The sequence below is a fragment of the Sminthopsis crassicaudata genome, chromosome 2 (genome assembly GCF_048593235.1).
Source record: "Sminthopsis crassicaudata isolate SCR6 chromosome 2, ASM4859323v1, whole genome shotgun sequence".
NCBI lineage: Eukaryota > Metazoa > Chordata > Mammalia > Dasyuromorphia > Dasyuridae > Sminthopsis > Sminthopsis crassicaudata.
In genome coordinates, this window is record NC_133618.1 from 579,870,556 (window position 1) to 579,887,741 (window position 17,186).

Below are 17,186 nucleotides of genomic sequence, written 5' to 3' on the forward strand. Positions count from 1 at the left end.
TTGTAAACATGAGCTTAATTGTGTAGGATAAAAGATGGATTTCAATAATAAATAGTTGGAGACATTTTTAGAAAGAAAATCAGAATTGAAGAGGTTTTTTTTTTTTTTTTTTTTTTTTTTTGCCTATTTGACGCCCCAAACCACAGAAACGCAGAAGAAGTGAATAAATACATCAAGAAAGGACAGCTATAACAACAAAATGACAATAGAGATCAGTAAAACACTTCTTACTGGGACACGAGATAGGTGAAGGTAGAAACCTGGTAGAGTTAACAGTGAAGGGTGAACGGAAAGAACATGAAAAGGGGCAGAGAGAGGGCAGAGGTGGAGAGGAGAGATGCCCTAGGATCATCAAGGGCCAGCAATCAGAGGAAGGTGACCTTTGTGGTCTCAGAAGGAGAAGAACCTACAGGAATATAGAAGAAGAGAAAGTTTGAAAAAAAGGGGAAAAGAAGGAGTACTTACTGTGGAGGGGGTGACTATTCTTATAAGTGAAGAGAGATGAGCAGTGAAGAGAGAGAAAGTTGGGATTGAAAATTCCACTTCTCCAGGAGAATATGCAGTCAGAAAATCTGGGGCAACTCTATTTTTGTCTGCCTGCATTTTTGATTTCCTTCACAGGCTAATTGTACATTATTTCAAAGTCCGATTCTTTTTGTACAACAAAACAACTGTTTGGACATGTATACATATATTGTATTTAACTTATACTTTAAGATATTTTACATGTATTGGTCAAGCTGCCATCTGGGGCAGGAGGTGGGGGGAAGGAGGGGAAAAGTTGGAATAAAAGGTTTTCCAATTGTCAATGCTGAAAAATTACCCATGTAAATAAAAAGCTATATAAAAAAAAGAAAAGAAAATCTGGGGCATTTGGCACTTGTGTGAGGGGAAGAGCATGGACACAAGGACATTTCTAGGCAAATATGGTGGGGAAGATCAAAAAGAGAGGGAATAAATTAATGGTGGGTTGCATAATCAGGAACATGGAAGGGAACTCTACTATGGAGAGTGCCAAGTTTGGAGTCAAAGACTTGCATTCAAATATGACTTCATTTGTTGTGCTTCTTTGGGCAAGTCACATAACCTTAATCTCTGTTTTCCTCAGGTTTTTTAAATCTCTAAAATGGGTCTAATAACACCTAATAATACCAAAGTTGTGGGAATAAAAGGAGATAATTGTAAAGCACTTAGCACAGTGTCTAGGCACAAAGTAAAAGCTATATGAATGTTAGCTGTATCATTATAATAATAATTGATATTCTGGAAATGAAGAAAAATGGAAAAGAAGTCTATGGGTATGAATTCTATAAGAATGGCAGAAATCACCTTAAGAGGGGACCTAGGATAGATCAATGGATACCTTGGAAGCTTTAAAAGCATGAAGAATATAGAGATGAAGAGAGAGAAATCCTTTTTGGAAATAAATGCAAAAAACAAACAAGAAAATTTAAGACTTAAAAAAAAGGACTAGTGCAAGAGGAGAAGAAGGGGGAAAATCAAATGAGATGAGGGTATTGGGTGAGGTGAGGAGAAAAGAGCGAGCCAATGAATACAGGGACATCTATCGGAAGTTTTTTCTTTAAAAAATTTATTACTTTTTAAAAGTTATTGAAGAAACATAATATTGTTTACACAGCAAAAGAGAAGCCTTCAGACTAAAAAGCTTCTGCACAGACAACATTACTTTATAATAAGAGGAGAAAGGGTCAAATGGGGAAAAATCTTTTGTCAAATTTCTCTATTAAAACCTTAATACCTAAGATATACACATTGTACATATGTAAACACATTCACACATACACACATATAATGAATAGCCATTGTTATTTGATATGAATAATTTTAAAAGAACTGAACGATTTTGGAAAGCAATTTGAAATTATACAAATAAAGTTACTAAAGTGTCCATAACCTTTCAACTAGAGACTCTATTACTTAGTTTATGTCTCAAGAAAGTCATTGTTTAGGAAAAAACCCAGTCCTTCTACTCTCTAAAACATTTATGCTAGTTCTTTTTGAGATAGATAAAATTGAATAAATGACATAAAGTAGATGCCCATAAATTTGGGAATGGCCAAACAAATCGTAGCATATAGATGTAATGTATGATTCCTATGCTGTAAGAAATAATGTGTGCAATAAATACAGAGAAGTATGGAAAAATCTACATGAACTGATACAGAATGAAGTAAGCAGAACAAAAAAACTGTACACACAGTAATTACAATAATGTAAATGAAAAGAATGTCATCAAAAAATCAAAAGTAAATGTAATAGAATTGTAGAGCAGGGCTCAAATGAAGAGATATGAGAAAACACTCCCAAACATGTTTTTGGATATTTCCATTGTATCAATTGTGCTGACTTTTTTTCTTTTTTTCTCCAAAAAATATTATCAGATGGAATGGCTTTCCAGGAGGGAAAGAAGGAAAGATGCATGGGACACTATGGTGATAAAAAAAGAATATCAAGAAAATTATATTTTAAAAAGATTCAATATATTTCAGAATATAAAAGCATCAATAAAGTTAAAAAGTACAAGTCAAAGACTTGGAGGTTATAAAAATCATTTTTTTCCCCTTTCCAAACTTCTTAAGGATATATTTCTTAGTTTAAATCCATTCCTACTTCCCATAGTGCCTTTGAGGGCTTCATATTGATAAAAGCATTTACCAAATTACTGCTCTCACGGATGGTCAGTATTCCATCTTTGGCTGTTGATGCCAGCCATTGGCCATGATATGACAAATACAGCATTCCAGTTCCATAATGTTTACTTGGAATTTTGACCTCTGGCTTGAGAACTTTTTTTTTGCTATCCTGTAAACCAAGAAGAAAATATCAAACTGTATTCAAGGTTATGAAAGTAATTTTTATTTCTAATAAGAAAAAAGCAACATTGTATTGGTAATCATATTATTATGATAGAAAATAAATGGGTACATGTGGTTATGTAGCCTAAGGGGTTTTGTCCCTTTTTAAAATAACATTATTTTCATCTTATTTCTTAAATATTTGATTCTTCTTAATGACCGGAATTTTCCCAACAAAAGCAGTTTTTTATTTTCTGTTTGTGGCAGATTCTATCATCTGAGGATGATAGGAGTAGATTGATACCATAAGAATTCTCCTCCACTTTATCCTAACTACAAGGACTGAAGACAGAAAATGAAGACTGATTCAAATAGCTCTTCATGAATTTAAACATTTGCCGACAGAACCAAAAAAACGAATTCAAAATGACCACAAAACAGATCATCTAGTGAATTCTTAAAATAAGGATGTAGGTGTTTTTGCAGATTCTATTAATATAAGCCAAGTTATAAAATTAAATTTTGGTGAAAATGAGATTTCAGCTTTAATATCTAAAGTGTAGACAGCAAAGTTTCAGAAGCCTCCCCAGTATGTGGGAGAGGAGCTTGTTTTGGTTGTAGGTACCTAGTTAAAAAGGAGAAAATCTCCTAAACATTTCAGTAATTACAAATGCATTTGTCTTAATAATTATCTCTTTTAAGTCATACATGTTTATCTCCAACAGTAACTGGTAATTTACAAAGGTACATATATTTTCTTCAACGTGCCACTTTGAGCTGTCTCTCCTCCTATTCTCTTCCCAATTTCTTGAGATCCACAATATAGAGCATAAGGTGGTTTGGGTTTTTCTGAGCTTTTTTTGTTTTGGAAGGGAGGGGGTGGAGAGAAAGAGTATGATTGGAGACATTTTTGAGGATGATAGGACTGAATTGATCCCACCAGTTAAAAGCTTTGGGCAGCTGGAGAAGATCTGGGAGTATAGGAAAGAGGGGGGAGGGGAATGTAGGAGATCAATGAAAGGGAGGAGAAACATCAGTAAAGACAAACTTAGATTACAATTTTACTTATGTTCCTAATGGAATTTGCCCCCAAAAGTTATCTACTGTGATACTCTCTGTCTCTTAACTCTTTGCCATCCTGATCCCTGAGACCTTTGCCATAGTCATCCATTCCCATATTTGAAATACACCCCTTCATCCTTTCCATCTCTAAGTACACCTGCCCCCAAATGTGAGTGAGCTCCTGCCTCCAATCCCATAGTGCCTATTTTATCCCCTCAGTAGAATGTAAACTCCATCAAGGCAAGGACTGTTTGACTTTTATCCTTTTATCTATAACACCCAGCACAGTGCCTAGCACAGTCATTTCTTAAAATGATTGTGTATATTTGATAAAAAGGACTAGTTGTAAGATCCTGGAATTATAGCAAAAGATCCAGATGGGATCATGGAGGACATGAAGTTCCACTACTCCCTCATTTTACAAATGAAGAAAGCTGAAGCCCACAATCCTCTGATTATGATTAGTCCATGGTCACACAGCTAGTAAGTGTCTGAAGTAGAATTTGAACCCAGATCTTGATCCCAAATTCAGAGCTCTCATCCCTACATACTGCCATATATATATGTGTGTGTGTGTGTGTGTATGTATGTGTGTATATATATATATATATGTATATGTATACATATATACATATATATATATATATATATATATATATATAACATCATGAAGCTTTTCTTTCTCCTTTTCTTTCCACCAGACGTATAGCTTGGGATACATGGCACAATCTTAAAGTCCCTTCCCCTAAGGGATTTCTTTTTTCCTTCTCTAACTGAGAAGGCAGCTTTTAGCAAACCCCGGAGAGAATCAAAAGTAAGTATATTTTCTTTTTTGCAATTCATCCAAGACATTGGGGATTAAAATGCTATACTAATGAATTAGGAGGAAAGTGAAACAAAATAAGAAGGAACAAGTTATAAAGGCATAAATATGTTTTGTTGTGCCATCCTGTCTGCCACTCTTCCTCTTTCCTTCTAAAGTGAAAAATCCCTTATCTCTTGGGCAGGGCAGTTCTGCTTCTTTCCCCTCCCCTTCTTTCCTGGTAGTAAGAAGTGATGAAAGGAATGGGTTCAGAGAAACCTAGAAAGAAAACTAGAACTCTTGTAGAATGAAATGAATAGGAGCAGCAGAATAATTTATACATTGTAAAGATAAACACCTTAAGAACATTTAACTCTAAACAATGCATTGAATTGCCAATAACAATTAGAAAGACTCATGCTTATCTATGCTATCCACTTCTGGACTGAAAGGGAATGGATGGATTCAAAATTCAGAATGAAATATACTATTTTTATTTTTGGATATGGACAATATAGAGTTTACTATGTATACTTGTTACAAGGGTTTTGGTTTTATCTTTTCCTCTAAGATTCCAAGTTGGAGGGTAGGAGGAAGAGAAAATAATTATTTTTTAAAAACAAGTTTTTTTTTTTTTTTAAAGAATGTTAATTTAACTTAAATTTCTTTTTCTAAAAAGGGACTATTTAAGTAATTTATTTTCTCCTCTGTTAATCTGGGCAATCTATTATATTTTAGTAAGTATTTATGCATTTCACTTAAATTATCAGATTTATTGGCAAACAGTTGGGCAAAATAGCTCCTAATTATTGCTCTAATTTCCTCTTCGTTGGTATAAAGTTCACCTTTTTCATTTTTGGTATTACTAATTTGATTTTTTTCTTTCCTTTTCCTAATCAAATTAATTAAAGGTTTATCTATTTTGTTGTTTTTTTCATAAAACCAATTCTTAGTTTTTTTATTAGTTTAATAGTTTTCTTAATTTAAGTTTTAATGATTTCCCCTTTTGTTTTCAGAATTTCAAATTTGCTATTTAATTGGGTGATTATATCCTTTAATGAGTTCAGTGTCTGTCTCATAGGATTTTTTTTTGGGGGGGGGAGGGTGAGGCAATCCAGGGTTAAGTGATTTGTACAGGGTCACACAGCTAGTAAGTGTCAAGTGCCTGAGGCAGAATTTGAACTCGGATCCTTCTGACTCCAGGGCTGGTGCTCTAACCGCTGCACCATCTAACTGCTCTCCTCTTTTCCCAAAGATTCTTTATTGACCAGAGTAAGATCATTTAACTATTTATATGTATGTATACACACACACACACATATATGTCTATAAACAAATAAGCCAAGTTTGATGGCATGGCATACAAGAATCCCTTTACCCACACCCTGCCCTCCCCCCCCCCCCAAGACCCTCTAATTTCCATGAATATTGAAGAGAAAGGGCTTCTCACTAACTCTTACGGAATTCCCTTTAGGCAAGAGAAAGGAAAAATGGTTCCAGTGCTAGTCCTACCCCCAAAAATCAACAGGGATCCTTTATTAGGAAAAAAAACCCCTAGAAACCAAGGGAAACATTTAAATATGAAAAACAAACAAGTATATGAGGGAGTCATAGGTCCAGAGAGAAAAAGGAATGGGTTTTTGCAGGTCAGAGAGGGGAAAGATGTTCTCTAGCCTTCACATTGGGTTGGGAGCCTGGGGTTCCAGGCTCAGCCAGTGAGTTTGCATTGGCACAGCTCTTTGTAAATCTGCAGAGAAAGTTGGGCAAGTGCAATACACAGGGGCCACACACACTCATTTTGTATGGCCACATCTGGAAATAACCCATTGCCAGTGACTCCTTTTTCATGGCCTTAGCCTTAATAATATACTTAGGACACAGAAATGAGTGACCACTATGCTTCCAAGTAAATAGGGTTTGGTAGGAGCTCTTTATAGAAGAATATCCACAACTCTAACCTGCATATTAGGAGAATTCAATAAATATTTTGATGCTCCCTCAAATATACTAACTTTCTAGTTCTTCAGTCTACTCATTTCCCACAAATTCAACCTTATCTCAAGTTCACCCTTAATCTTGTCTATTGCTTACAAGTGTTTATGAAATCTAAATGATTATTGATTAACATATTTATGGATTATTTTATGATAAACTTCACATGAGGCTAATATGAATCCAAAATCAGCAAAAAATATGTCAATTAAAATCTTTTGGAAATGAGCCAAGAAAATATAACCTAATCCATATATTTTATTTGACTTTCTTATTAATGAAATTATATATTTATATTTTGCTATGTTAAAGGTAACAGAAGAATACCTTTTGAGGAATTCCATAGATACAGATATAAGGGACATGGCTACAAAAGCCAATTATATTTTCACAATTAAAATCCAAGACAGCAGAGTTTAAGGGATGATCTATTTCATACAGAGTCCTTGCAAACAATTCATTTATCAGTCTCCCTCTTTCATCACTATATTTGGCAGCATCTATAAGATTTGGGGAAGAGAAGAAATCACTTGTTATATTTGAAATTTAATTTTTAAAACCATTAAGGATATTACATAATGTGCTGTTTATGAAAAATAAAAAATGTCTGAAAAAGGTCAGTTAACACTTAAAAGAACCAGACACATCAGATGACAAAAACTGCTTGGTCTTTTAAGGTCTTCCCAAGTTCTAGTCCTTTTAAACAACACTAGTTGGTGAAATAAATCTGAGTCTCTTAGAATTATTTGTACATTCTGTTTTCTTCTCCAGTATTAATTTTAGTAGGACCAAGTCCATCAATTGACAAGGAAGTATATTTTTCCTATCAACTAAATGTACTTTAAATACAAATAATTCTAAGCAAATATTATAATTTTCCTTTGAAATAAGAAAAATTCACCTTATTATCTCAATTTTCCTTGTGGACAAAACAAATTGTATTGTGCCAATTGATAGAGATTGGTTCTTTTAAAAGGTATTCTAGTGGTTAACAAGTTGTATACCATTAGTCAGATTATTTATGTTCTTGGGATTTAGAAAACTCAATAATTCAATAGATATGTAGAATAAAGTAATTTGTGGGTATATAAAGATACCAAAAACAAATATAAAAGTTGTCTTATACTACTCTAACTATAGACATCATCTATAAATATATATGGTTTTATTTATACCTATTAACTTCTTTTACATTTACAGTAAGTCAGTTTGGAGAGTTTATTTTTAAAAACATTTATTTTTTTATTGGAGAAACTTTCCTTAAATCCTTGTTATTAAAAATAACTAGCATCTAACTGAACTTTCTTAAAGTACATTTGAAGCTATGAAAAAGAAAATAACATAGAATCTGATAATTTGGCAGTAATTTCATTTCTTCAAACTTTTTCAATAGACTGAAAAGAAAAAGGCTCATGAGGAAGTAATAGTATGTTTACTATAAAATAGTAATATTTAATAATTTGGTACTTCTTAATAATTAAACAAATCAACTAGTAATAATCCTTTATTACCTGTTGAGACTTTATCAGTCAGAGTGAACATTTCTATCTTGCTTCTTTTATTTTCTGAAGATTCAGCAAGGACCATTACTTGAATCGTGTTAGTTTCCCAATTATAAACTGTAGATATTTGTAAAATGTTACCACTCACAACTGAAAATAGACATTAGTAGACACACAGAAATTGTCATAAAAGATCATTTTAAGAAATTTGCTTATTCAAATTACAACTTAACACTATAGCTATATTTGATTAAATTTATGTATTTGAAACTTCTGGTGGAATCAATAGAGTTTTATTTTTCTAGTAACTCTACAATCCAAAGTATATATTTTATTCATAATCTTTTTAGCAAGCCTCTAATATTTTAGATTTATTTTTTTTGACATTTTACATTTTGAAGACATTGGTAAAGGGTATGAAAGAAGTTTTCATTTGTGTGACCTAAAATTATTTCTATTTCCATTATACTTGAAGTTTAATATAATTTCAATGATTTGTGTAGGGGAAAATAAAGAATGTGTGTTTAGCAAAACATGAGGTAGAGATCTTCATTAAATATCAAATGTTAATATAATCATATTCAAGGAGGAATGGACAAAACCTATCATTTGAAGCCAATAAGACATTGGCTGTTGAAGGCAACTTGTCTCAAAACTTCTGTGTTTGAAAATTTTTTTATTTATAAATATGTGAAAAGTGCTATAAACTTCAGCATCATAGTTGTTATGCTCAATCATAGTTTATTCATTTTTAAAACTTTGACCTTTTTGTATGAGTGACACTAAAAATATTTATATTAGTAAATACTACCTTGGTATGTATTTTACCTGTAAATCCAATTGTTTTGAATGCTTCTGAGGCTTTGGAACTTAATAAGAAGATATGTTTATCAGATGTTCCAATGATCAAAAATGCACCATGTTGATCAAAACTGGAAAAACATAAATCAAATTATATTGTAGTTTTTTTCTTATTATAAGAAAATATGTGAAAGGAACCTTAGAGGTAATCTAGTGTAACACTTCCCCATTTTACAAATGAGGAAACTGAGGTCCAGAGAGATTAAGTGATTTGCCCAAAGTGACAGATAACAGGGGGGCATTAGTAGCAGACCGGGAATTTAAACTAAGGTCTTCTGACTCCCAATTCAATCCTTCACACTATGTCACATTACATCTCTTAGACTCTTGCTTATTAAGAAGTCCTTCCTTATCCTCAAATAGATCTGTCATCTTACTTGTTTAGATATTCTTAACATGAATATGTTCATGTATTATATACATGAACAATGCATCCAAGTTTGAGCAGCTCGATCCATTCTTTGTCCATGTCTTTACATAACTCTACCACATGGTAACCACTCAATGTTTTGGAAGAATTTCTCATTTGCTTTTGATATCAATAGAATACCAGTGGAGCTCACAGATTGCCATCAGTTATTGCTTTTTCTCATTATTATTATTTTTTCAACCATACATTTCTTTGGTGATGTCATTTACTTCATTTCTTCTAAGTAGTTCTTATTTATTAAGTATCATAAGCTATTCACACTGCCCTTTGTTTAGCACAGAGCTTGGCTCGTAGTAAATGCATAATAAATATTTGTTTATTGACTGACTGACTGATCACATGACTCTCCATTGCTTTAGAGATTGTAATTTTCCATGATTTGAAGAAATAGTAGAAGAAAATTGGTATTAAAAATATCACTGGAGGAAAACTGGTATTAAAAAAAATGGACCTTTGTTTCAGAGAAAAGTTTGAGAGTAATTAAGAGAGTTTAAAATTTTTCAGAGTCAAAACTACCCAATTTTTTTCATTCCCTGTTTAATTCTGGGAACAATTGTCCATTTGTAGCATCTTTGTGTATATATCTAATATTGTATTAAATATACCCACACATGCATGCACATGTATAGAATGATGGAGCATTTATTAAGAGCTCTCTATGTGCAAAGTACTGTGTTAAGCTCTAGTAATATAAAGAGGAAACTAAGACAGAGCTTGCCCCTAAGGGCATCACATTCTAATAGGAAGACAACCCACGTGAAAGGTTCAGCTGTATGTCGGAAGGAAGGGTCCCATGGTTTTTAGGGTACAGTGCCAAGAAAGATCATAATATTATTATTTCCAATGCTAAGGTCTGTCAATTTTACTTTTCCCGAGCGTTATTTGAGAGATTTTGCGAAGTGCAGGAGAAGGTGAGGTGGCCAGACCAGCCCCTTAGGAGAACCACCAGGGCTGAATGGAGGAGAGAGTCAGGAAGCAGGCTGATGCAACGGACATGGTGGGATGAGATGGTCCAGCAGGGTGGTTGTGGCCCAGAAGGGAATGTGTTTGAGAGATGGTGCAAAGATGAAATTATGACAGCTCTTGGCAATAGAATGAATGGTGGGGGTGGGCTGGAAGATGGTCTGGGCACATAGGGGCGTGCTTGACAGACAGTAATAGGGAAGTTGGAAGGAGAGAAGGGTTAGGGGAAAAAATGAGATCCACTTTGGACATGTTGAATGTATCTACTGGATATCCAGTTAGAGATGTCTGAAAGTCAGGTGGAAATGTGAGATTAGAGGTTAGCAGAGGGTAGGGCGGGATAAGTAGATTTGAGAATCATCAGCACAGAGATAGTAATTCATAGGAGCTGATGAGATCCACCAAGAGAAATAATATAGAAGAAAAGAGGGCACCCAAGAGAAATTTATAGGGAGCATCTATGGTTAAAATATGATTTGGATGGGGATCAAGGAAAAGAGACTGAAGAGGAAAGGTTAGATAAGTAGGGAGGAGAACCATGAGACAATGGTGGCTCAATCTACAGAAAAGAGAGTAGCAAGGGGAAGAAGGTGCTCTGCAGTGTCACAGGCGGCAGAGAGGGTAAAGAGAATGAAGAGTAGGGAAAGGCTATTGGATTTGGCAATCACTGGAAACTTTGGAGAGAACTGTTTTGATGGAATGATGAGTTTTGAAAATTATATTGGAAGAGGTTAAGACAGTGAGGAAAAATGGCGGCCTTTTTGAGGAGTTATTAACTAAAAAGAGCAGAAGAGGTTTGATGGTAGCTGAGATAAAAGGATCAAGTGAGAGTTTTTTGAGCATGGGCAAGACATGGGCAAGTTTGTGGGCAGTAAGAACCAACATAGGGGCAGCTAGCTGGCGCAGTGGATAGAGCACCAGCCTTGAATTCAGGAGTACCTGAGTTCAAATCTGGTCTCAGACACTTAACACTTCCTAGCTGTGTGACCCTGGGCAAGTCACTTAACCCCAGCCTCAGGGGGGAAAAAAAAAAAAGGAAAGGAACCAACATACAGGGAGAGAGTGAAAATATATGAACAGGGGGCAATATGTTGGAGGAGATGAAAAAGAATAGGATCACTTGCACAGGTAGAGGGGTTAGTCTTGATAAGGAGTAAGGTCACCTCTTCATATGAGATGGGACAAAGGAGAAGATAATGGCAGAAGGCCTATGAGTGCTATGAAATAAGGAAGAGGAGAAGAAGAAAATCATGGAAAATAGCCTCAATTTTTTTCTGTAAAATATGAAGCAAGAATCACAGCTAAGAAGGGGAAGTCATGAGAGCTTTGAGGAGGAAGGAAAAGGTTTGAGGCATTGTAAATAGTGCACTAGTGAATTGATAAGGGAGGCATACTTAGCAGCAAACAATCAGGGCTAGTTAAAGTTGTATAACAAATCTGTAGTGATTTTAATCATAATGGTCATGTGGTTTTCTTTACCTTTGTTTCCACATGTATAGGACAGAAAATGAAGAGGGGAATCCAAGGCTGAGGCTTGGCAGGATACACCGGTGAAATGACAAGGGAGCAAGAGACTTAGAAGGACAGGTTGAGTTGAACTGGTTCACCAAGTTGGCAAGATGAGGAAAACAGGAGAGAGTGATTAAGTGCAGGGGAGGTACCCTGGGACTCCTCATGGTGGGGTTGAAAAGTAAAGGTGAAAAAGTAAAAGGGAAGGGAGAGGGAGGGGTTGAACACAGAAATGGTGCATTTGTAAGTATTGGCAAGATTACGAGTATGACAATCTGTTTATGACTGAGATATGGAGGAATAGATCATCAGAAGTAAATAGGTTAAGAAAATGAGTGATTAGGATATTTGAGATACCTTGTGTATTGGGTACATAAAAGACATCTTATTGGAAGAGAACCTTTTAAGGAGAACACTTTGCTTTACTAAAACAATTAAAAAAAATCAACAAATAATAAACAATGGAATCCTTAATTATGCGTAACTTCCAGCCAATTTTGTGATGGCAAAGTTCTGTCCTACTGTGGAATACCATGTATAAAACCCTGAACATTTCATTCTAAAGAATGAAAGTATGACCTCAATGCATTTGTTATTTTCATGAAAAATTTACTTAGATGTCTAACTTTTATATGACACTTTAAAATTTGCTTCACATATATTCTCATTTAATCTTTACAACAATCCTATAAAAGAGGTGCTATTGTTATCCCCATTTTATAGATGAGGAAACTGAAGCTGAGAAGTTAAATTACTTGCTTAGAGTCACACAGCTATTAAGTGTCTGTGGCAGATTTTGAACTCAGATCTTCCTGAGTAAATCTATACTTTAATAACACTTATGCCCCTGCCCTGGAAAAGTAAACATGTAAGTCAACAGCATAAATCTCTTCTGTAGACAATTAGATTAATTCAACTACTTTTTCTTTTTATGGTCTCTTTAGCTCCATTATACCTCTTCTTAATTACATCTAAGATATGATGATTACACATTACAAAGTTAATTACAAAAATCTTGACAGATCTCTTCCATTCTTCTATTTTCCCATTTTGATTTTTAAATGCCTGTAAGATAAATTCCTTTACACTGATTTTACATTTACATTTCACTCTTTCTCTATGTTTTCTGAGATAATCTTGCTCAATTTTCTGCCATCCTGTAAAATTTTACAAGTGAGTTTACCTTTCTATATTAATATTGCCCTTGGTAGCCAGATTTGCCCACTTGACAAGTCAAATATTTGCTAAAGTTTTTTAGTCTTTTTAGGTGTCCTCATTATGACAATTGATTTAAATTAATAAAATCTCTATATGAAATTATTGTAATTGGTCCCTATGTACTTTGTTCTATCCATATCCTATTTTTATCATCAATAATATTGAAATAACAGAATGCAGTTAGTTACCCATTACTTCTCTTCTCAAATAAAAGAATTCATCATGTGTAGGTATAAAACTTTCATGGAGACTGCAATTATATTTGGCTTCTCTTATTCCATATTCCTACTCTTAGCTTTACTAGCATGTGTTGTGCCAAGCTCATTTCTTCCCATCTTTGCAATGAAGTCATTGAGTATCAAAATATATATTTTAATTGGAAGGCCAAGTTTCTCTACCTGTTCATTCTCTATAGCAAGTATTGATTCATAATCTACAATGATTTTCATAGTCTTTTTGAAATGTTTATCATGAATCCTGCAATATGAGACAATTTAATAATCTCTGAAATGATGTTCCTTGTTGCTTTTGTTTATGCTGTAAAACCAATTGTTGAAATTGGTTTCAATTCTTTTGTTTCTTTCAATTTCTATTTCTCTATTGAGAATTTGTGAACTATACTTATATTTGAAAACAATTTCATTCTTTAGTTCAATTTGTTTATTCTGAGAATGTTGAGAATGATAAAATTCAGTTATTCTAGTCATTCAAAAGCTAAGCTACTTAAATTTGTAGGCTGTCTTAAAAATGTAATCTTTGTGATTTTTTTGCTGTACTTTAACTGTTGTAAAAAAGAAAGAAGTCTCTATAGACTTGAAGGCCATTTTTGTGTTTTTCTTCATTGTATGGATTACTGTGACCAAAGAATTAATATCTGGATGAACAGAAAACCTAACATTGCAATCAGCTAGTTATCCTCCTCAGAAAACAGAATAATCTTTTTCTAAGGGCATTATTTATAGCCAGTATGAACTTGCCAAAGTGTATGCTCTACTGGCATAGCCTTTAGGTGGCCAAGGTTACTTAGGACTAGGGCTTTGTGGAATCACCTGAAATGTAACTTTCTGTATCTTCTACCCATTGATGGTAGTTCTATGCCTTTGAAGCCACATAGAACATATCTAATCCATCTTCCATGGATACAGAAATCAAAATGGACTTTTACAAATAATTCTAAATAAATATAGTAATTCTTAAGAGGATAATATGTTTTCAACATCAGCCTCTTGTTTGGATGGTAATTTTAAGTATTTCCTTTAATAAAAATATATAAATTTATTTTCTATGAAGGAATTTATGTTTGTGAACCTTTAAGATGTTATTTTATAATGTTTTTGAGGTAATAGGAAAACTATCATAACCTGTCTTCTTTGACAGTGAAAACTTATTTGAGAAGACAAAGTGTTATTATCAAGTGACTAGTTCCAAAAAATAGATTTCAGGAATTTGTTCTTCTTAACCAAGAAAGACTCAGATAAAATACTATTGACTGATTTCTCTAGAAATGCCCTACAAATTCAGATTTCCCTTGTGGAAATAAGCATCATTTTGATACTTGAATAGTAAGATCCGAAGCATGAACAGAACCCAAATTTTTTGGACTTCAAGTCTAACCCTCTCTTTGTCATGCTACATGACAATGAAGTTCAGAGAAGTCAAGTGATTTTCCCTGGTCACACATCTGGTCATTGTCATAGTTCTAGTCATTGTCATAGTTTTAGATCTAGTCTCTAAAGCCCTTCTTCTGTTCTCTGAACCAGATAAAGTTTTGTTATGCTTTAAAGTCAAAGGTATATTTGGGATGTGAAGAGACAAGATGAAGCTGTTATTTCCTTAGAAAAGAGGGGAGTCAATTCACCTGGCAATCTAATCTAAATCAAGTTTGAGAAAAATGAAGACATTCTCAGATTAGGTCAGAAGATTTTGCTTCAGAGGCCCAGAGAATAATGGTGTCTTATGAGCTCAACCATATTTTATTCCAGTTTATTATTTCTGAATTTATAATTTTCTTTTCCCTTGCAATTAATTAGCTCTGCTTAGCCCCAGAGTCACTGGGATGTAACAGAAGAATTGGGTATTATGCTGGGAGCAATAGACATTCTTAATAGCAACTTTGGGGAAAGGGGATTCCACATCCCTACTTTGGACTTCAGAAATAAAAAATCACTACAGTCTCAGAGCCTCTCAGCGATTTCAACCAACAAAAGAAAAGAAGCCTCTACAAGCTAATGGCTGCCTCCTTTATAATGATAGGACTGATTATGCATAAATGTAATAAACATTTTACAAATTATATCAAGAACATGATAAACTTATTAATACCTTAAAAGGATATACTTTTGCCTAGTCAAGATATTGACATTATCTTGAGAAAGTATTGACAGGATTCAGAGGAAGGAAATGGATAATCCAAAGACTCAAATTCTACATGGGAGATTAGTTCAGGAGATTAGTTCTTCAAATATTTGAAAGGCTGTCCTTGTGTTTAGAACTACAGAAGAGAAGTAGGAGCAATGGGAAGAAGTTACAAAGAAGGAAATTTAAGTCTGATGTTAGGAAAAAATTCCTAACAATTAGGGCTAACCAAAAACAGAATGGGCTACAGCAAGAAATGGTGGATTCCCCCTATGAAGGTTTTCAATAAGAGAGTAGATAACTGCTTGTCAACCACTTATCAAGTACATTATAGTCGAGATCCCTTCATTACCTACCTCAAAGTAAGTCTTTTTCTACTTTCTAATTCTTTTACTTCAATCCTATGATAAAACATTAGCCTATAGTTAATATTTCAGTCACAGAAAATGAAATAATGAAAATACATTGTCACTTGAAAAAAAAATCTGATATGTAGGGTTTACATAAACAATTTCCAGAGACAGCTAGATGACACAGTGGATAGAATACTTACCTTGAAGGCAGGAGGACTGAGTTCAAATCTGATTTCAGACACTTAACACTTATTAGCTGTGTGACACTTAATCCTAATTGTCTTGCCTAAATAAATAAACAGTTTCTATAAGGAGCTATATTTTTGTATCATGGCACCCTATAATCAATCCCTGATTATATCACAAAATAAACAATCTAATAACATTTTGAATCTCTAAAAAATTTAAAATGATAAAAGCAAAAAAATATGTCAATGAACAAAAAACAGTTGTTCATTTCCACATTAAGAGAAAAGAGGGTAAAACAGTCATCTAATAATTCAGCCAATAATTGGGCTAGTAATTAAAGAAGTCAAAAGTTATACTTACAGTGTTACATTCAGGTTATACTTACTGCACGTGCTGTATAGAAGAATTGGTGAGAAAGACTTTGTGAACAATACGAGGGGATTTGATATTAGAAATGTCAAGGAACAGCACATATCCTGCAGTGGTCCCCACAGCCACTGAAAATGCAGAGGGGCAGCAAGCCATATCATTTACCTAGACAAAATAAATTAACTTTTAACTTTAGCATAAAAGACTCACTTAAGAACTCCCCTTAGGATTTGCAAAGGTGAATGAATGAACAAATAAGATACCGCCAGCTTCTCATATGAATTATAAACATGTTATATAGGATGGGGATTGGGATTGGACCAGTGGTTTTATTGGAATAATAAACTCGCAGATGAGGAGACTCCCTCTACTAAGATACCTGTACTCTTTTAAGAGAATTTCTTAAAGTATTGAGAAATAAAGTAACTTGCCCAACTTTATGCAGTTGCGAAATGTCAGAGGCACGCTTGAACTCAAATTTTTTTGGTTCCAAGACCCGTTCTCTACATACTGTCCACTACTTCTCATGTAAAGTAGTTAGACCACATAAAATCATTTTTATTAAAGCTCTTCATAAATCTTATGCATGATATACATATCAGTGATTATTACTATTTTAAAAAAATTTCTGATATGTGAAGCCATTGGATTGCTAAGAATACCTAGAAATTAATGGCCATGTAACCTTGTTAAAAATGCACCCATGAATATATTAATAGTTTATGAGCTATAAATTAGAATTGTGATTTACTTTTAACTATAAAA

At 33.8% G+C, this 17,186-nt stretch overlaps 2 protein-coding genes across 3 annotated transcripts in view; one reads left to right on the plus strand and one right to left on the minus strand.

Moving 5' to 3' along the window:
- The window catches only part of LOC141558401 (glutathione S-transferase omega-1-like), a 180,212-nt gene that overhangs the window by 87,580 nt on the left and 75,446 nt on the right, over positions 1-17,186 (plus strand). The window lies entirely within an intron of this gene.
- The window catches only part of LOC141558399 (cilia- and flagella-associated protein 43-like), a 155,419-nt gene that overhangs the window by 85,384 nt on the left and 52,849 nt on the right, over positions 1-17,186 (minus strand). Inside the window, exons 12-16 of one of the 2 annotated variants that reach the window (XM_074295515.1) lie at positions 16,438-16,586; positions 9,003-9,106; positions 8,184-8,291; positions 7,000-7,172; positions 2,677-2,823 (exon numbers count right to left, since the gene is read on the minus strand). In XM_074295515.1, the coding sequence (XP_074151616.1) occupies positions 2,677-2,823; positions 7,000-7,172; positions 8,184-8,291; positions 9,003-9,106; positions 16,438-16,586 (681 nt within the window). Of the gene's footprint in view, positions 1-2,676; positions 2,824-6,999; positions 7,173-8,183; positions 8,325-9,002; positions 9,107-16,437; positions 16,587-17,186 lie in introns of both variants that reach the window. The other variant, XM_074295514.1, reaches the window with a different exon arrangement.